This window comes from Nesoenas mayeri, assembly GCF_963082525.1.
Source record: "Nesoenas mayeri genome assembly, chromosome: 1".
In the NCBI taxonomy this organism is placed as follows: Eukaryota; Metazoa; Chordata; class Aves; order Columbiformes; family Columbidae; genus Nesoenas; species Nesoenas mayeri.
Window position 1 is genome coordinate 55,864,681 of NC_137541.1, and position 21,874 is coordinate 55,886,554.

General features: G+C 40.6%; 1 protein-coding gene across 1 annotated transcript; it reads left to right on the plus strand.

Annotated features, from left to right (window-relative positions):
• Nucleotides 1-5,850: 5,850 nt before the first annotated feature.
• Nucleotides 5,851-20,811, plus strand: TSPAN8 (tetraspanin 8; the record flags this gene model as incomplete). Its single annotated transcript, XM_080350978.1, has 8 exons — nt 5,851-5,910; nt 10,708-10,770; nt 13,238-13,366; nt 13,956-14,030; nt 14,116-14,223; nt 15,887-16,021; nt 18,020-18,103; nt 20,688-20,811. 8 exons carry the CDS (start codon nt 5,851-5,853, stop codon nt 20,739-20,741), a joined length of 708 nt encoding a protein of 235 aa, XP_080207104.1. The 3' UTR covers nt 20,742-20,811.
• Nucleotides 20,812-21,874: the final 1,063 nt, after the last annotated feature.

The window sequence follows — 21,874 nt, forward strand, 5'->3', positions numbered from 1 at the left end:
CTTGAGGCCATGACACCTCCCTGGGGAGCCTGTTCAAGTGCTCCACCACCCTGTGGGTGAAGAACCTTTTCCTAATACATATGCACTCACACTGCCTTTCTCCAGGACTTGAGATGAGGAGAAAACATCAGGTTAACCCAGCTATACAGTTCTCAGCCTGGAGCTGAGATGGACATGGGACACAGCAGGATTTACATGCTCCTTAGTTTATAGACATGGTTGGGACATCTAAGTTTGTTTTGATGGTCAGGCCACTGCCACTCTGGAGCTGGGTTACTCACTAGCTCATGTGCTAGGCTGTATCTTTCATGTAAAGAGTTTACATTTTTGTTGGCTAGAGTGCAGAGGAACACAGTTATAATGAAAGAAGGGTTTACATTATTAATGCCTACAAACACCTATTATTTCAAAGTGAAGGTAAAAGTCCTAAAAGGAAGAAATCAGTTCCTGGTATGACACTAGCAGGAGACCAGTTCACTCATTTAGCCCACAGGAAACTGAAAGGCTCCTGATCCTGCTCTAAAGCACAACTTTGTTTGTCCTTGTATCAGTTCAGGGTCTGGTAGGAGGGAGGAAAAGAAAGAAGAGAAGCCAGTTGCGATATCTGGCACTGAGGGACCACACTGGACTGCTTTCTGAGTGGATTTTGGCTTTCTCTGAGGTGGAACTAGGGTGCTGCTTTGGGCTGCACACCATGCTAAAGCAGCTACCCAGCTTTGGACTGAGCCAGGGAAAAGGCAACTCATGGCAAAAACTGTGCAGACCTGCCCACAGTATTTAATACTACTAAACACTATGTCCAGTTCCTAATTTCCTTTTTGTTTTGTTTTGTCTATTTTTTGCATCACTCTAACAGAGTAAAGAAGTCTTAAAGGGGAAAGAAACGTGTTATTCCTTCCTTTTGAGCACTATAAGAACAGAAAGCGTCTGCTGTGAAACTGTGATGCTGTCCCTCTGGGGAGGCTCTTGGGTGGAAACCATCTCATATGGCTTCAGTTTCCTGGGTACACTTTTTGGCAGGTGGAAAGAAGCAGGCAGCTTAAGGGCACAGTTCATCTGGCATGTTTTCATGCCTATATTAGGATAAGATAAATCACTCCCTAGCAGTCCCAATTCCTCTGCACAAGCTATCAAAGTACCCTAGACAGCTGACCTGGCCAACCATATACATGCATAATATTGGTTGAAAATACTCGGGTTCCTTTTCGTGTGGACAATTGCAGGATCAGCCTTGGACTCGATCATCGCTATCTAATCCATGTGCGGCATAGGAAAAAAAAAAAAGCTTATCTGTTTATAGTAATGTCAATCACAAGTCAGCTACCCAAAATCATGAACATTGTGTAAGGAGTCGTGTGATTAAATACAATACTGCTATCTTCTTTCTTCTAATTTTTATTCAGCCTTTGGAGTTCTCAGATACAGTTTTGTCACGCTTTCAGCTCTTACCCTTCATCTCAAGGCCTAGATGAAAGAATATTTTAAAATAAGGGAAAGGAATCTTGAAACTATTGGATCTGGGAGCTGAACCTAAAGTCAGAAACCATGTCAGTACCACATATATACCATCACAAAATAATTATTCATAAATAAGATCTGCTAGGACACTGTAATATTTTGCTGAGAGTCAGACATGGGACTATACTGCAGTTTTACAACTGAAGTATTACCAGCTATTATGGTATTGCAGTAATATCTATTTAATAAGGTTGAACCCAAAACATGAGGTGTAGTAGAATGACTGCAATCTCAATCAGACCTAGTGTTGCAAATACCTTCAAGGACAAAAACAGAAGCTCCCATTTCCCACTGGTTTAAAGGTGTTTGCCCTACTATTTGGACTGCAAACATTTCTTCAGGCAGCATTCCCCATTTAGATGAGTGCCAAAATGCTGTCAAGGCTGATAGTACACTGCATTTGTTTCACCTGGCATCATGAGTGAGCAACTTCTTGTGAAAGCATGAAAAAAGCTCTTATATTTTACACTACTGTTTAGCCAAGAATTTGATCAGGAAATGCAGAAACTTGTATGGAGTAGAGACCTCAGGGCAACAGGTAAGCTTGCAAAAGGTGAAGTATCCCTTTGTCTGAAGGACAAATGCTGTGACAGCTTCAGATCTGTCTCTGAACAGCTTTTATTGGCTGTCCCTACTGATTCAGCAGATCTAGAGACCTCTCTTTGAGGCTGCAAGCTCCACACTGAATGTAGTTCTCACCTGTCTTTTCTGTTGTGTCTCTATCACTGATCTGAACTGAAATTCCTGTGACAAACAAACCTTTATTGTACCCTATCCACATCCCACTGTTCAAAGAACTTGCTGCTACCCAGGACAAACCAGTTTTTCAAGTCCAGACCTGAACGTATGACTGGCTACACACAGTGAATCATCTGATATGGGGGTTTGGTCCCAGGCTTTGGTCACAGCACCTCACAAGGGGAAATGACGGTTGTAAAAAAAAAAAAAAAAAGACTTAAAGTCAAGAAAGACTCACAGGAAAATGAAGATAAAAGCATTATAAAACCAACTGTAACTGGTGGGGAAGTGTCAAAGGGGACATGTTTTACTCCAGGTTCATCACAGGTGTACTGGCAATCTTATTCTGCCACAATAAGCCTCTTCCTCTCCAGTTTCTTGTGTGACACAGCAGGCAAAATCACCATGTTGTCATCGCTCCTCTGTCGTGATGGGGAGCCGTGTGTGTTGTGTCAGAGGCTCCCACCCTGTGCTGCACCCAGGATGTGCACTGATAATCCTCCTTTCTGTAAGGAGGAGAAGAAAGGGAACAGGGTTTTACAATTTCATTACTGGAAAAAGCTTTTGAGCAGTTTGTGGTACAGGCTTTGTTATTGGTAGGGTAGAGCTGATCATCTGAACCATTTATGGAGGGGTAATGGGAGCAATTTTGTGTGAAGCCAAATAGTCACAAAATTTCTCATGCCGTTGCTGTCATTCATGAGCCTCTGCAATTATCTGCATGACCTTCGTACTTGTAGGTACAACTGCAAATGGAATCTGTGCCATAATTGTGGCTTTCCCCTTCTCCAAGACATATAAAAACCACTGTATAGCCAGGAAATAAGAAATCCTGTACTCATCCAGAAGATTTAATCTGAAAATCTGTCACTCTATGAAAACTGCTCTTTTGCTTTTAATATTAGATGACATTTTTTTTACTTTGGATACCATTAAATATAGATATGAAACATGTAGGAATTGTAGTAAATTCAGATACTGAGTTTCTTTTCAGCAGCCATATTTAGCATGTTGGAAACCTACTAGGAAATGTATTTAAATTGACATTATTTTCCATTTGTCATAGGAAAGTAGCATCTATTGGGCCATAGGAAAGCCTTTTTTTGCTTTTTCCAAAGAGATCAGCAAACATATAAAATGCAGGTAGATTCTTCAAGGTTTAGGAAGAACAGGGATCCTATCAGAATTTGCTTGTAGTTAATATTCAACAGACATATTTAAAAAAAAAAAATCCCAGAAGTTCTGGCAAATTTCTTCAACATCCACAGCCAGAAGTATAAAATTGTAATGAAAACAGGTTTCAGATCTAAATCATATCTCTCTTCAGCTGTTTAAATTTCCCAGACTGAACAAGAAACCCAGCTGTGCTGGTCTTGCACCTCCCAAGGATGGAGACTGGGGAAGGGTCCAGAGATGCTGTGGAATCCCCTGTCCATGGAGAGGCCTGGGGTCCACCAACAGCCTGGGACTGCATCCACTCTGGGAGTGACTCCGGGGCATGGTTGTCACAGACCCACCGCTGCCCAAAACCCAAGAGTGCTCTGAAGGGAAGCAGGAAGGCGAAAGGTCCTTGCACACCAACATTTTTCAAAGGGCCTCTGTGTGCATGCCCACATTTACTTCCTATATTATTACTGCTCTAGCACTGTTTTCATCAGACATCTCTGACTGAATGCCTGAGCTTAAGCATCTCAAAGACAACAGTGCTACAGCTTAAGCCTTCTTTGATGAGAATCATCTACTGTGTGTAAAGACTTAGAGCTGTGTAGTTTTCGGTACAAAATGCTGTGTTTGAACTCTTCTTATAATAGACTTAGTATACTGTGATTGCATGGGCTGATTGAGGAGCTATCTCTTGAAATCCTGTGTCATCGGTGATTCTTTTATTACCCTTCATGGCTTTTTTCATACAATTTTAAATGGCCCTTTAAACTTTTCTCATGATTCATCTGTGGCTATGGCATTCCTCCATAAAGACACCCACATTTCTCAACTTACTTATTTGTTGAGTGCTTTAGATCTAAACCATGCCACACAGTTGTTTCTCCCAGTCCTTACAAAATCTGTATTTCATGAGTGCAATTATTTTTAGGAACATTCTCAGATTCAGGGTGGATATTGTGAAATAAACTAGTCAAACAGACAATCTCCTAGAGTTAGAAAAAAAAAAAGAGTATTACTGCAGAAACGAGCTCAGAAAGTCAAAGGCAGGTATAGAGTCACTCATACAAATGGAAATGGTTGTATCTGCTCAAATATAATTAGTGAAAGCGAATGGAGAGATGATAACATCACACGTTCGTTAAAAGCTGGTTTAGAGAGCAGCTAGAGGAAGTTGTTTTCAATGAAGAGTAATTTTTTTTTCATGGATCCTACAAAAACCAGGCTCTAAGTTACATCTTTTTGTCACCATCTACAGGTGTATTAGATACTAACACTTTTTTTTCTTTTTTTTTTCTTTTTTTCCCAAATACAGAGAGCAGAATTAAAGAACATGAACTGACAGTGAAGACTGAAAAATGGGCTTGGGCCAAGGGTGCATCATAAATCAGTGCAGTCCAACACGTCCTTGATCTCTCACATTTAAATCCTCTGTGCTCAGCCGCAAAATAAAGCTGCTTTTTTTTATGATGAACTCAGAGGAACCTGGGTCTGACCCTCATGCCCCCAAGGACTGCTATACAGAACTTCTCCAGAAAATGGGCTGATAGACAAAACAGGGCAATGATACCTTTATTTTCCCCTCAGGATTCCTCGTTTGAGGAGCACAAAAGAAAACAAACAAGACATAAAAAAATCTGAATGAAACAGGTTTATTGCCTTGTCTTCTGGGACGAAGCTGGCTCCTGTTGCTGAGAGGTCTCCTGCATCTGATGCCAGAGCCGTGATTGCTGTGCTGGGATTCACAACACTTTTGGGAACCTGCACAGCAGGAGGTTTTGTGCAGGTTCCCAGTGCTCAGGTTCCCAGGGTCCTGATTTGGTGAGCAAGAGGAAAAGGATCTGAAGTGGACACCGAAAGGAGAAAATGGCAGCAGAATCCGTACCCCTCCTCTGCCGAGATTACACAGACCCAGCCCTTTATACCAGTTGAGGGATGGAGTGGGAGGGTGAACATGACCAAATGAGTATCAGCAATGATCAGTGGGCAATGAAAGAGTAAACCCTGTAACTTAAAAACATTATGAAATTCCATTTCCGCCTCTTAAAAACAGGTCTGTAAAGTTTTTTCATGCTCAGTGCCCTTTCTCTTGAAACTATGCCTTTTGCTGCATTGTCTGTTTACTTTTGAGGTGTAGGACAAGATTATCTGCACCACAGAAATGTGCAAATCACGAAGACATAATGAGAGTCTGAAGACTCAGTGATAACACCTGGTAGTGCTTCCTCAACACTCTGGTTAATATTTACCTGTGGTATAGGGACTATTTAAATAACAGTTGATACCTTGGTAACAATTTTTGCTTTCAGTAGCGCAGTGCACTTGACGTGGTTTCAGAGGTTTCCTGAAGACGCAGGAACAGCTTTTATATCGAGGTCAAACTCTTAGGAAAGCTTCTTCTGCAGTTCTCATTTTTGTCTCAGCTTGTTGAAAATGGCGGGTGTAAGCAGCTGCATGAAGTACTCCATGTTCATCTTCAACTTCTTGTTTTGGGTAAGTCAGTGTTTAAATTGTTATTAGTGATGCATGAAATGTGTTCAACATTATCTGAACGCTGTAGCTGAAGGAAATGTAGAGAAAATAGAGCATAAGTGGAACCAGAGTACAACTCCAAATTGGGGAGGGGAGAACATGTTTAACTTTTGCCCTTCCTTTTATTTTTTTATTTGAAATAGCTTTCCCTCCGCATTCAAAAGTAGAGCAGCTGTGAGTCTGTTTCCCTGCCCATATCGTACCCCCCATGTCAAGGGACTTCACTTATTTCAGCCAGAAGATAACAGACTCTCCACTTACAATACATCGTCCTCTTGCTTTTGTCTTCTGCTTACATCCAAACAGCATAATCCTGAACATGCAGTTGCCTCAGAAGATACAGAAAATTCACTTTTATTTTTAGCCTCCTAATTGATAAATGGTTTTCATATCCTTCTCTGTGGTTCTTTTCTTTGCATTCAGTGTTATAATTAGTTTCTGATGGTGGACAGTAAACGTTTGTAAAATGGTATGGACTGGCAGTGCTGCGAATAGCTGTATCAAGACATACAGCACAGGGCAGTAGGCAGGTTTCTGGGTGTAATTTGAACTGTGTCTGACTATTGATTACATCTCAGCTGGTTGCAAGAGTTTCAAGTCCTGGAAGCTCTGGAAAGGTTTGAGTTTAAGAACGTTTCTCTCATGGTTCAACCTTACTGTCAGCTTTCCTGACAGAAATTTGTCAGGTTCACCAAAGGTTCACTGAAACCAGAAGTGGAACTACTAGCTGCATTTTGGGCTTTGCCTCAAGGGATTTTTTTTGAGTAAAAAGGTGATACCATCCAAAAGGGACCACAAACAGTAGCCTTGGAAAAATTGTGGCCAGCCAAAATGAAAAGAATTAGCAAAATTCTTTGATTGCTTGTGGACCTCACAAAGAAATTCCTAACAGGCCAGTGAAGGTTTGACTGCCTCCCTCTCTTCTTCTTCCACCTCCATCAAGGCAGACTGAAGACATTCAACATCTGTGCTGAAGCTTTTCTGCAACAGTACTTAAAAGAGTCCATAAGTTTCTGAATTGGAATTCCTGCCCCTCAGAAAGTTTTTCCTGTTCACATTCATCCATAGTTACTTTAAGCTAAAACACGGGCGAATGTCTCAGAGTAGCATAAGAAAAGCTCGAAACTACTTGTGGAATGACCATGTGAATAGTGCCCCATGCCTAAGTCTTCAGTGACAGCATGGGTTTCCTAGGAAAAAAACACAGGGCACAGTCCTGGGGGTCTGCTGAAATCTCTGGAAACAAGCAGGTGTGGAACAAACTTCCTAAGCCTATCTTTATGCCAAAAGCAGGAAAATCCATACTCTGATTCGGGAAAGAACATGCTGAAGGCTTTTGCTGTGCATGTGGCTGACTGGATGGGACAGAGGAGCACAGGAATGCAGCTGTAGTTACCTATTTTAAAGTAAGGGGTTTAGCACTACCAAGATAGGGAAGAATATGCACGGTACAAACAGGAATATGGGCAAATCGAGTACAATGAAGCTAAATTCTTTGATTCACATTCAAGTCTCTAATTTCTGGAAATCATTAAATTGCTGTAGTAAAGTATAGGGAAGAGTGATGTCTCCACAGCCACTGGTTTCACTGCTGCTCGCCCCAGTGCACAAGGCAGCTGGCAAGTGGAAAGTTAAACTGTAGCGAGAAATGAAGGTGACTTTAACCTTAACTAGATAAGAGCAACAGCTGCATATTTACCTGGTGTCCTTTCATTTTAAGACCTTTGCAATCTCTCTGGGAGTGTCCCCTCTTAGGAGACTTTGGAATGGGCTTTCCAGCCTTCTAATGCCTTCTTCTAAGCCGCTCTTACAGCATAGCACTAGGTGTGTAAGCTCTGGAACAGTCTAAGGCAGCTCTGCAAAATGGTTTTGGCTTCACTACATGACATGTGGCCCCTGGCAATCTACAGGCCCATGAGCCCCCATTGGACTCCAGCCTGTCCATAGAGTTTGACCAAAGAAAGCTGACCATGGCCTTTTGAAGACCTGTGCTTTGGAGCTGAGTGCCTATCTGGAGTTTTTAATAGTCCTTAAGTTAATCCTGAAGTCAGTTTTGTGCTTTAAACCTGACACATAGGTCAGATTTTTCCTCTTTCCCTTCTTCAGAGATTGCAGGATATCCAGTTGCACCTGCTGCCCTCCTTCTTTCTGTTTCTGCTACTCCACATCATGCAAAATTGTGGAATTAGCAATTTTTTTGCACTGAATATTGATGTCTGATCCTAGTTTGAGGCAACCTGTTTAGTGACAGTGCCATCTTTGATCAGTTGTTGATAGCAGACTTGCAGTCCCATCTACAGCCAAAGTGGCCCCTTCCCCATACCTTAAATCTGAACATCTCTATTCCTGAAAGCAGCAAGACAAACTCAGCAGGTGTGCTGAGCCATAGACAACATTCTTGGTAGGAATGTCCTAGCACTGGTAATTTCAGGTATCTCAAGGTAGTGTTCCAGGCAACTGTTTTCCTGAACAGGAGGAAGCCTGTAGAAAGTTCCTCCTGATACCCTTAAACCGGTTGCTTTAAAAGTGTGTGCCAGTGGGGGCATTCCCTGTAGGTTTGGTATTCCTGTGTCTGAGAAGCGCATAGTCTTGATGTGTTGCTGGTCCAGAGTCATGGCAACCTCATCTGAGGTGATACTATATTAATTTGGTTTTATTTCTTCATCACACCAAGAATGAAGGGCTCAAGAGTGATGGACTGATTGAATTTGGGGGACAAGAACCCTGTTCCTGGTTAGTTTATGAGACAGTGACAAGGTCACTGATTCTTGGTCAAGGGTTGAGGCAAAATTATGATAGACATCTAGTTCTGGAAAAATGGGTGAGGACCTTTTCCAAGAATCTCTTTTTATTCAGTTGAAAAGTACTGGTTCATTAAAAACGAAATTTCTTGAAGAGAAAGTTTCCTTAGTCAAAACTTTATTTTAAGAAAACTCAATAATTAGGATGGAGCATTCCAGCAAACTTGAAATATTTAACTTAGCCTCTTTGGGGACAGACTATTTTGATTTGTTATTTTGAAACTTTTCTTTGTGCATTCTTGTACACTTTTTATATTACGAAAATAAGCAGAACCAAAACATTAAGATTTTACTGAAATGGACAATGGTTCGATCAGCCTAAACAACTCTATTTTTATAATTAAAATACCTTAGTAAATTTTTTGATTTATGAATGAAGGGGTTTTTTTGAATGGATTCTGATCCATCTGATTGGTAAATTCCTGTACATTCAGCTATATTTACTTCTACTACTATGCGGTATTTTTATGGGAGGTCCTATGTAACAAATAAGGGAGTGGGTCAAATTCTGTTTGGTTTTGCAGCAATAGTTGCTTCAGTAGAAGTTTTCACATTAGCAAGCCTGTCTTGCCTGGTGCATAGCCACATGGCTCACACAGTGCTGCTGAACAAGAACCAAATATAGAGTTATGTGATACCATCAGTTTCTAGGCAGATTGAGTGCGATTCAGAAGGTTTCAGTGGGGAGTTCTAGTTAAATTTGATAACATGATATAGCTGTCATCGATTGTACAACTTCCCTTTTCATGTTTAAAATGTACTTATAGGATCTTTACTTAGAGCAGGAAAATGTGTGGTGCTCATGTCTGAGTGCTGGCTCTCTCCCATATTAAATAATCTGCTAAAGTCATTATGGTCTTTGATGCTGAATATTATATGAAACCTTTTGTGGGGAAAGTATATTTTAAGAAAAATTATCTAAAACATATAAAAATAGCTCTTTTAATTTTAAAAGCTTAGGAATAGTCCCAGTCTTCATGGGAAGCTCATAACAACATTTCAGAGCCATTTATGACTTGAGTATTAATGACATACAGGAAGATAATTCTAAATCTGACTAGTCTCTGTTCCTCTGTGATCTCTCTTTCCTACCAGTTGTCTCAGTAGGCACAATCCTTACACCTGATTAGCCTCTTAGTTACCAGTCTCCAACACTTAATAAAGAGAAATTCTGTGTAAGAACCATTATGGACAAGGTTAGGAATAGAATGACAGGCACATATTGGAACGGTACCTGAACGATTATAGAAACAGGAGCACAATTAGTGATTAGGGAATGTGTCCGGACCTGGGATTCATCTGTCCTGACTTCGACATCTTAAAGCAAGTCATTCCAGTCTAACTTTCACACGTACATGACCAAGTATGTTTGTTTTCTGTAAAAATGTGATGGAAATAATAACTACAGGCATTTTGTAGGAGGAATATTCTAAGGACTGGAGATGGTCAGTATATTTGCAATAGAAACAGCAGAAAGGCATTAGTTAGAACTTTCCCTGACAGTTTTACCACAGAGAATGTATCTCTTAGGTATGTGTCCTGAAGAATTCTAGAAACAACAGTTATAGGAGCATCCCTTATCAAATCCCATATGTTTCCCTTATACAAGAAACAATGTTCTTTACAGCCATTTTACATACATACAATAGCAATTTATATTCCTCTCTCATCTGATGGATTTTTCTGTGTGCTTCCCAACCACACAAATAAATCATCAAGGAAATGCAGAATCCTCTGAGGTAGAAATGTCAGGGATTTGGTGCATAACTGAAGATTTAACTACCCTTATGAAGTTTCCTGGATATGAATCAATATTCTGTGCTCCAGCAATTCATGTTTCTTTCACTTTGCCAAGCAAATGATTTCAGAATTTTGGCCAGCATCTTGTGCAATTTGGATGCTGAATGTTAATCTAAGATTGCTGGTGTTTCTAAATGTTCTTTATTTTCTCCTGCAGGTGTGTGGTTCCATTATCTTGGGAGTCTCTATATGGATACGTGTTAGCAAAGATGCTCAGCAGGTAAATGCATACAGTCATACCAGAACCATGTAAAATGTGGAAGCTACTGCATATAGTTTCATTTCCCATCTTCATTTCCACAAATTTGTTATGTTTTTGTTGAGGTGGTTTGTGTGGGTAAAGATTAATGCAGTTTATGATGTTTAAGATCAAACAAGATGGTGCAGGTAGTCAGATAAAGTGATTGACGTAAGCACAGATATGTGACTATAAGAAGTGTTTTCTAGTGTTATTAATGTAGGTTCTTGCAGATGCACACTGATTTCTGTTGGAGAATATGTCTCTCCTCTAATGAAAAATGATGATGGTTTTGTTACTGGTTTCAGTGTTAGAGAGAACAATGAGGAGCCATGTGGCTCCGAGACTTTTCAGTGTCCTTCCCTATCAGAAAAGTATTGTCATATATAGTCCTGGGGTTTCTTCCACGTGTTTGTAGGGAATATTTTTACCTTTCTCACTATCTTCAGTAACATAACTCTTGTTTCCCCAGTAAATGCAACTTTGAACAGGAGTAAGGTTATTAAATTACTTTGGATTTTATGACTTCTCTTTTCTGCAAAGCTAGGGAAAATACAATTTTGAGGACTGCTTGATCTTGCAGACGTGTAGCAGAACCTTGTCTCATTGGTGCAAAGGCCCTTGGGCCCTGTGGGCCCTGCCAGCCTTTTGCCCAGCCTGATCCCAGCGGCACTGGCCCCTGACTTGCATCATGTTTTCCGTCACCCTTGGGTGAAGCTGATTTCACAGTTCATAGATGCTCCTTTAAAAGGCACTGTGCAATTTTTGCATGTTGGTGCTTTGTTATACTAACAAGAAGAATAATCCGACTCTAACGTTTAAGCAGTGTATTTATTCTCGTGAATTTGGGCCATAGAATTGTAAATGAATTTGAAAATGTACAGCCATAGAAGTGAAAATAATGGCTAAGTGTGACTAGGAAGCATTTTTTCAGCTTTCAGATTGATTAAGTTGCAAATCTTCACAGCACTCCTCTGCTGACAGCCTGTCAGTTAAGAACAACAACCTTTAGCTTAGTATTTTCCCATCTGGATAGAAAAAAATTATGGAGAGAGGAAATAGCTTTATACATTTCTTACCATTTGGCTGATGATGTTTTTGCCCTTAGCCAGTCCCAGATGTCTCATTCTGGCAGAGGATGGATGAAACAGAACTCAGTTTGAGATGACACTGTGCCATGGCGTGAATTAGGTCATGGTGGAGAGCTCTGCCATTCTCTGCTGTGGAAGAGCAACAAATTTGACTCCTTAATCAACATTTTAGAAAAAGATAAAATTGCCATTCTTGCTTGTTAACCATCTCTAGTATGATGGTTCTTATGGTACAATGGAGCTGGGAAAATCCCTTCTTAATTTTTGACAGATTTCCTATTCAGAAAAGCATATTTAAGTCTATCCCAAACTTGTTTCCTGAAGTGACACTTAGTACTCCCCAAAAACTCAGTTAAGAGTAGGGACCAAAATTCAAAGGCATTTTCTCACACTTTTGCCTCTATGCAGGCAAAGCTCCCATTCGAAACCAATGTATGCTTTGCCTGAGTGATAATTGAACAGCCCATACGGATTTGGCTGTAGATGAATAGGTCTTTCTAAGAATAAATAACAGGAGGTTCAGTTCAACTTGGAAGGGGAAAGAACAACACATTCTTCAAATTATGCTTGTCTATATACCTTTGCAATTTTCATCAGAAGATAAATGTGACAACTTCCAGACATTTTTGCTAATCTTGGCACCAGCCACACTGGAAAATATTCTTTGAACATTTTTCTCTATTTTGGCCTTTGGCCTTAGTCAGTCCTATGGGAACTGAATAATTTGATATTTAATAATATTGAGGTATATGAATTGTTTAGTTGAATGCCCCACACATCAAAATACAGTCCTAATCTCTGAGGGTAATATTAGAGATTATGCATTAAAAAAAAAAAATAAAAAAAAAAAGATAAAAGAAAGCTGCTTTGGAAAATACATCTAATTATTTCTCTAGCATATCCAGCATCACTTCCAGAAGTGTTCTCTCAGGAACAGCCACAGAATACGTTCCTGGCCTTTTAATGACAAACAGAGGTTTTGTTTCTTTAACATTCTGTTAATGTAGGAGAGATTTTGAGATAATCAATTTTGCCAATTTTCCAGTAAAAGGCAAAGATTCATTGACTGAAAACTAACTGAAAGCCACTTTAAAGACAAGAGACATTTATTTACTCTGGAAAGTTGACTTTCATCTTGTGCAGAGACAAAGACTGTGAAAAGCCAGGTTCTACTGAGCTCCCAAACAAAACGTTTAACAAGGGGACATTAGAGGCTTGTTTATTCACGGATCAGAATTTTGCCATGGTTGCTAATCAGTATACTTATCAATTACAAAATAATTATCTCTTTTGGGGGGTACAGATGTTTTTAGGATGAGCTTCTTGTAGCTGAAATATTTTTTCCCCTCTTTTATCAGGAGTTGCAGATAGAGAGCAACATGTTTGCAGGGGTTGATCTGCTGATAGCAGTGGGCTCCATCATTATGGTCCTTGGCTTTCTAGGGTGCTGTGGTGCCATCAAGGAGAGTCGGTGCATGCTGCTGTTGGTAAGAAAGAAAAACATTTTACTACCTTTAACAGGCCACAGCTACATTTGATGGATAAGCTCTTTGCAAATGAGGTTGTGGGCCATTTTGTTTATGATCATGTGTTTTCATTGCTTACCTTGTGCATGAGCCATTTCTGAATTCTAGTGCAGAAAAAATGATGGGTGGTTTCATTAACCAGAAGATAGGGTCAAGGCAATCCCGAGCATGTCACTAGATTTTTCCATCCAATTATCACCAAAGTTCCTTCCACCACTTAATTTCATAAATTCCCAGTTGATCTCTTTGCTGATCCTCTTAGAATGTCCTCCCTGTCCTTCTGCCCAACACGCCTCACCTACACACTGCCCACCATGCCACTGCTTTGGTGTGCACCTTGTTCTGATCACCAGCTGAGCACACTCTGTCTTGAGCACCCACTTTTCTCATCACCAAAGAAGGAATAAGTGGAGCAGCCCTGGCTGGAACTTCTGTTTGTTCTACCTACATGGTTATTCAATCACATGAAATCGTAACCTTCACTTAGAAGAAATGATATCTTCTTGGTCAAAAGTACTATAGTTTTCTCCCCCTTTTGTTTTCTTCGTAGTTTTTTATTGGACTGCTTCTGATCCTGATCCTTCAGATCACAGGAGGTGTTTTGGGAGCAGTGTACAGATCTCAGGTACAGTATTATTCTGCATTTTCATCAATGTCTTCCCGGAGTTTTGTTTCTACCCTAAAAACTAATAAAATATTTGGGCTTTCAGATTGAAACAAGCTTTAAGGACACCCTCCAGCAGAATATGAATTCATTGCAAGGCTCTACAGAAGAAGACAAAACATTTCAAGAGAGTTTCCAGAAGTTTGAGAACATGGTAATTAAAATGCAATGAAGGGCAGACAGGGATTGTTGCTCTCTGTTCCATCTCTGGCATTTGTCTGTGCTTCATTTTATGGTCACTTAGCCATAGATTTTCATTTCATTCCATGGGTATGGGGAAGGGTCTGACTTAAGCGAAAACACTGCACAAGGGGCTTCTGCTCTCTCAATATGACATGGGCCTTCTGTGATGATTTCTTTGTGCACTAGTGTTTGTAAGAGTGATGGAGCAAGGACACGAAATATGCAAGAGAGACTGATGGTTAGCGAGGCTCTCTCACGTGAAGGCTGCCTGCTCCTTCGCTACAGCTTTCCCTTCTGAAGAGACATTGCTTCTCCACTGCATCCCAGCTAAGAATTACCCAGTACTCTTAAGGCAAGATTATCCCAGGATAAGGAAAACTGCAGGAGTGTATTTCGTTTGGAATATCCCATTGCTATGAAGTAATTAAATGCAACACTTGTAAGAAAGGGGAAGAAAACTTGATAAAAGGGAGGTTTGTTTTCACTGTGCTTATAGCTACCCTGGCTTCCCCCACCTGCAGGACCCCAGAGGGTGAACACCTAGGGCCACCTTGGTCCTGTCTGTCACACAGAGGAAACCCTTGAATCTGACTGATATCACTGATGCTGTAAACCCTTGCCCCTCCCATGGGTACCTGTACCTATACATTAACAGAGTGTCTGCTGTAGGCTCAAAGAATTCCAATATTTTTAAAGGCTGATGGTGTGAAAGAAAAGGAAGCAAGAAACAATATCTGGGTGGTTTATATTACTTCCACTTCTCCTTCCCCATTCCACCTCTGGCCCTGGCCTCTGCTTCTGAGCCAGCTTATTTCTTCTGATATAATAAGCAGCTCCCTGGGGAGATGATTGAAGGGTGAGCAAACTGAAAAATCCCATAATTACTGTATTAATTTTTAAATAGACCAGGATTGCTTTATTATGCCCCACGGTCTTTGCTTTTATACAAAATTATGTGAACATTTCCAGCTGCTTTTTAAAAAGGGAGGACCTCAAACCCAAGTCTGCACCCCTGAGCTTTTGTGGCATGAATAAAGTGGAACATGAAGTGAAACTGCACCTGGTTTAGGTTTCAAAAACCCCAAATGGAGCCCTGGCCTCCTCAGTCCATTTCTAATTTAAAGGGCTAACCATCATTCAAGGTGGTTATTTTTCTAGATTTCAGTGTTTGATGTCCCTGATTTTTCATTTTCAGCCTGGCTTTTCAAGATGTGAAATGTGGGTGTTTCTGGAGCTGTTACTTACCTTCTGCAAGTATAACCTGAAGAAGGAAGACTTGATTCTCAAAAACTACCATATTTAGCATTATTGCATATTGTAGTTCAGTTCTGACACTGACAATTACTAACTTTGTAGGATGTTAATTTTTTTGAGCACTATATAATGAAAATCTGGTCTTCCCCCCCCCCTTTTAGAAAATTTTGTTTTCCCTTTTTAAAATTTGTGCACGTACATTCTTATAACTGGTATGGAAATGTAAAGGGTATTTGAGACATATCAATTTGGGAAAACTTCCACATGGGAAAACAGGAAAGGAAATTTCCCCTTTGTTGTTCCTCTCAACTCCCTCCCCTACTGCCCTCAAACTGCAAATCACCACTTTTTTCATCTCCCTGTCTCCTCCTTCATTGCAGAACCAGTGCTGTGGTTTGCTGAATGGACCTGCAGACTGGGGAAAAAATTTTGGCAGTAATATCTGTAAGTGTGACGTAAAGAACTCATCACCAGACCTCTGCACTACCTATAATGGCTATAACGTTTACAAAAGGGTAAGACAAATATAATGTTCTGGTCTTCTTTCCAAAAAGAACTTTTAACCCAAGGTTGTCTTTGGTGACCGGCGTAATCAGCAGTTCTGTGTCTTTCCAAAAGGGCAAAGTTTCTTCTTCTCTTTGTTAGCCAGAATTGCCCCTGAGTCATCTGTTATGAAATTACTGTGCATACATGAAATATGCTCCTGCTTCCTCTTAGGTGCCTTTATCTTAGCTGTGCAGTGCATGCTCTTAGGACTTCAGCAGTTTCCGTGGTTACTGTGGGTGAAAACTGGATGACTTTGGGGTCAGGCCATGCCTCTGGGTCAGAGCAGCACGTCAGCTGCCCTTTGGTTCTCTTTCCTCCCTCAGAAGGTGATGGTCTCACCCAGGCTCCTTCTGGTGGTAGCTCTGTTGGCTCAGAGACTTTCGAAGGGCTCAGGGATGATGAAAAACAAACACGTCAAATGCAAGGCCTTTGGGGTTTTATGGTCCTGTAATAAAAAGCTCCACACTCATTTTGCAGAGTCTGCTGGGAAGAAACCTTATATGTTGTAGGCTTCATGGCAACATACTCAAAGAGTAATTTCCTACAACTACAACTTTCTGAAAAGCTTGTGGCAGTTGATGTAACAAGGCAAAAGTGTCTGGTGACAGGCAACAAAAACACATACTCAAAAATTGGTAGGTGGGCAGCAGAGATCCCCATTAATTAATCTGAAGATTTATCTGCTTCCTTGTATGGAAATTTGGACTTCATGCCTAGAAAGAAGAATATGAAAAAAAGTGGAAAACTAACACAAAATGGCTGCATTTTTAGAATGCTGGTGGTATAAAGTTTGCCAATCTGTGCCTAGCATAAAGCAGATTTTAGCAAATATCCGAATTTGGATGTATAGTTTTCTAAATGCATAGCTCCTTAGCTGGGTCCTGCCTAAACACTAACTTCCTCTCTGTGTAGTCCCACAGAAGCAAATACTGTTTTAAAGCAAGGGAACAGTCTGGTTAAGTAGAGGATGCCAGAAGCCAATCTGGAAATACGATGTATAAAAAGAGGCTGTTTTGGGCCACATTTTAATGTCTTTTTGGCCTCAGGAAAACCCTCAAAGGACACATGAGAAGCCATCAGTGAAATTACTGCAGGTGCAAGATATCACTCACATGAACACACAGATTTTGTAGTGATGTTAGATGCTAGTAAAGACATTCAACTCTTGTTATCCAGGAAAAAGGATGTGAAATTCAGTGCAGATCAGAGTCAGCTTAAATGAGAAGTTTTTCAGAAAACTAGAAGGAGAAGATCTATGTGTTTATTGTAAGGGAGGAAATGTGGTAAAAGAATATAAATATATTTGGGGGGAAGGCAGTTATAGTGTTGGAACAATATCACAGTTTTGATGGATTTAAGCCATACTTGGCTTTCCCTACAATTTGCAAAAGAATATTGTCAAGGCCTGGAAAAGATGTAGCCATTATAAGAACAGATGTATGCATTTATTAAAAAGAAGACTAGGTCTGCACAGAACTTCGGATATGATCGTTCTCTTCCTCTGAGCCCAAAACCACCAAACATTTGTCAAAATTAATATTTAACCTAGGTTTTATATCCAAATATTGAGAGTTAAGCCTGATTCTAATAATAGGCTTCGACGTTTCGAATCCAAAGGTCAGATTAGTAGGAAACGGAAGTCCTCTTTCAGATCTGGTCATTGCTGCATTATCAAGTGAAAGAATAAATGTATTTTTTCTTATGAACTAAAAAATCATGCAAACATTAGGTATTACAGCTGCATGTGTTCATTTGAAATTGTACCATTGAACCATTAGATACCTTTCTCGGAGAAGAAGGCAGGTATAGCTGTGCTCTTTTTGTTAGCAACAAGCCAGAGCAAATTCAAATAGCCTTTCTTTAATACAGAGAGAGAAAGAGAGTGAGTGTGAGAGAAATTGTTTTAGAGGATGCATTCCTGATAGCCTTAGACTACCTATAATTAATCATTTTGTCCTATTTTTCAGCCTTGTGGAGAAGTGATGCTCGAATTCATCAAAAACCATCTGCTCATAATTATGGGGATTGCCTTTGGACTGGCTTTTATTGAGGTACCAGTACACACCATTAAAATATTTAGTAGCTGACAAGCAATATGTTCTATTTAGGAATACACTGGGAATGGGATTAAAATACCTGGCTTCCTCATTTAATAGACAAGGGAAAACCACCTCTCACCTTGGCCGTAATCTTACTGTTATTTCATATAAACAGTATATGGCTGCCGAGCTGCGAACTTCAGCTGGGATCAGACCACCCTGCTGCCTGTATAAATGTACCATGTAGCATTTTTCCTGCAAAGATCGACAGTCCTGGAGCCAGGCTGTGCCTGACAATGAGCCCTGTAGACAGAGGGATGAGCGGATCCCCAGCCCCAGGAAGACACAAGGCAGAGTAGCCTGTCTTTTCCTCCTCTCTCCCTTCCTTACTTGAGGAAAAAGACATAACAAGATAAGATAGCCCCTAAACTGCATATTTTTATCAAGGAGAAATTATGATACTAAATTATTACTCCAAGGGCATAATTTAGCCATCAAGATGGTGTGTGAATGCGCCTGAGTGCACACCTGTGCTGCTCCATATATTCCTGTGTGTAAAAAAAGCAAAATATGTGAGCTCTTCATTTTAATTGCTTCATCATATGCCAAAGAATAACACGCAAAATTTTCTCTGAAGAGAGAAGGAAAAACAGTGAGGTTATCCAGTCAGATACTTGATGACTGATAGGCTTTGACTAGGAGAAAATGACAAAGAAAGACAGGATTTCATCATGTTGCTTTCTTCGGTCATTTTCTTTCTTTTCACTATTCCTCCGTGGTTTCCCTCCTCCCCTGTCCCCAGCAGATGGATGTTTGAGGGAAAAGCAGAAATGATGAAGATTGCTGTGCAGAGTTCAGTCTGTTATTCTGAGTGAAAACTTCTTAACATCATTGGCAGAGGATCGCTCCTCGTGGTAGAAGAGCGGGCAAGAGCTTCAGCTCAAAAATACATTTCCAGGAAAATAATAGTAAGCAAGGAAGTATTATGCAGCTGCAGCACTGGGAGAGAACAGGCCACTAGCTTCTTACTCGGCACAGGCATCATGTTATTTAAGGTGCTCTACGTGGGAGGTCAGGTCTCTTGTGTATATGTAGACTTTGGGGGAAAAATAGGTGAAATACACCAGTATTAAATGGCCTTTAAAATATAATAGAAGTATAAAATTGCATCTATATGCCAAAGGTAAGTTATAAGTCACTTTGTTCCAGTTACTGTAGTTACATGAGTTGTAGCCATTAGTTTGTTTGCCATCATTCTTCCCTGTCCTCCAGTTAGCATTTTCTGTGGTGTTGCCCCTCCCAATTATAAAAGGATTAGAAAACAACATGAATAAACAATATGAGCCTCAGCTGGTACAAATTGTCAGCTGGCAATTTACACTCGATAAACATGTAGCCTTTCCAAAGATATTAACACATTTTGACTTCTCAAGTAATTGCAGATCAGAGGCCACTTGCTTAACCATCTCTCTGGTCTGGAAAACCCCAAATAAAAATATGTGGACAAGGAAAAGTACTGTTCCCTAGCGTTTTCCCCTTTGCCCACCCCTTTATGCCACTTGTGGGCTCTTATGGTTTCAGCTCAACGGAAATGATACTGAGACGAAGGGCCCAGTTTCATGAAAATGTTGGCATGATATGTCAGGGAAACCCTGTTGGCTTATTCCAGCTGTGAGTCCATCCCCTTGTTTTAGCTGTAGCCCTGTGTTCTGTATGCTCTCTGCTGTCTCTTCCTTGAATAAATGAAGTGTCCGGGTGTTCGTGACTTCATAAAAGTCACAGAGTCACAATACTTCCGATTTTTGTGAAACACTTTCACAGACTGGCTCATTTTAAACCCAGAAGGGAGCTTTCTGGTCTTCTCATCTCACCAGCTGTCTGTCACAAGCTGTGGAACTTCACCCAGTAATTCCCACTACAGAAGGTGACCCTACTGAATTTTTTTTTCAAGCAACAGCTTCATTAGTAGACTCAGTGTTTCTGTCCCTAATTTGTTACTGATGAATATAAAATATTTGTTGCATGATCATTTACCACTCAAAACAATGGAGTATGTGTGTAGATCTATGCCTGTATATATATATATATATGTATATGTATATATATATATATATATACATGAATGCCTTTACACTTAAATTTACATAAGAGAAAATGACAATGGAAAAAGAGAGTTTTCAAAGGGAAGCAGCCCTTAGAATTTACAATGGAATCAGAAAGTTGACCTAATATTATTAGAAAATAAAAGACAGAGTTTTTGTCTGAATTTCTTGAACTTCTCAGTATTTGCTGCTCTGTTCCATTTTCAACATTGAGAATTACAAGGATGCCCACCCACAAGGCAATCTTTTCAAACTAATGAAAGTTTTCCATCATGTCTGCAGTCTTAAGTATGACATATACTGATTTCACTAAAATGGCTATATTCTAGAGTTACGTTCTTTAAGAATTACATTGGAAAATATCTTCTGCATAGCAGATATAACCTGCATGTGAAACCAAAACAATTGCAAACAAAGTGTTCCCACTGTGTATCAGTGGTATCCTGGGATTTCCAAGACTGCCAAGTAATACCAGAAATGTCTCTGTTTTCCAGATTCTTGGTTTGGTCTTTTCTATGAGCCTCTACTGCCAGATCCAGAGAAAATGAAACTGTGGAAGTGCTAGAACGATGTTACCAGCCAAATCAAAACCTTTACAGATAGAGGGATATTTGTCTTGGCACATTCATATGAATATAGCCATGTCCCAGGCAGCTGTTCTGATGAAAATGGCAGCCCTTGTGCACACGGATGCTTCACAACTTGCAAAATGACCTCCTTATACTTCATAAGATTTAATGATGTGAATGTGAATTTTTATTTGCAATAAACATCTTTCTTTATGTTTCTGAGGACTATATGTTGTCTGAAGATAGCATTTAAGTCATGTTGAGATTCTGAGTTCACTATGCAGTGTGTCCACATGGGTGTTACACCACCCATAGCAGGGTCATCGTAAACAGCTGCAAACCATCTTGTGGTGGCTGACTGCTCTGGGGAATGGCATGCCCCCAGGCTGATTTGGTTGTGGGGCAGGGTGTTTTTATTACGAGTATCATGGGTCAGTTTGACACTCAATATGGTATATATGGTCAGGGTTTTGTTACTTGTGAGGAGCACAGGGACTAGTTTTCATCCAAATACGAAAGCCACATTCACCTCAGGGACATTTAAATCAATATTCTGGCAGCTGAGATAGAGTCATAGAATCATAGAATCACTTTGGCTGGAAGAAACTGATCACTGAATCCAACTGTTAACCTGACACTGTCACTAAACCACATCTCTTAAGAACCTCATGCCCAAATGTGCTTAGATTGCATAGGGGTGTCTGTTTTAGTGGCCTGTGTTTTGCAGATATGCTTCAAGGGTGAAATCCAGGCCCATGTGGAGGCAAGACATGTGCAAAAGTCCTACGGGTGAGACTTCACCCAGGGTGGTGAAGATGAGTAGTAGGTTCCTGAGCAGCAGGTGGACCACAGAAGGCACGGCTGCAAACACAGCAGCAGCAATACAAAGCATTTCTGCTTCTGGATTGACCGGTGTTTGCAAGTGTTGTGGCCATGAGGCTCTGCCAGCCCCGACTGTCCCTGCCAAGCCCCATGGCATTCCTCACACCTTGCCCATGGACCAGGACCCCATTTCAGCCCCCCTGGGGCCATCAGTCCCTGCCCCAGTGATGCAGCAGCAGCACTGGCCACCAGCTCCCCACAATCCTGCCCAGCCATGGGCCCCAGTGAGC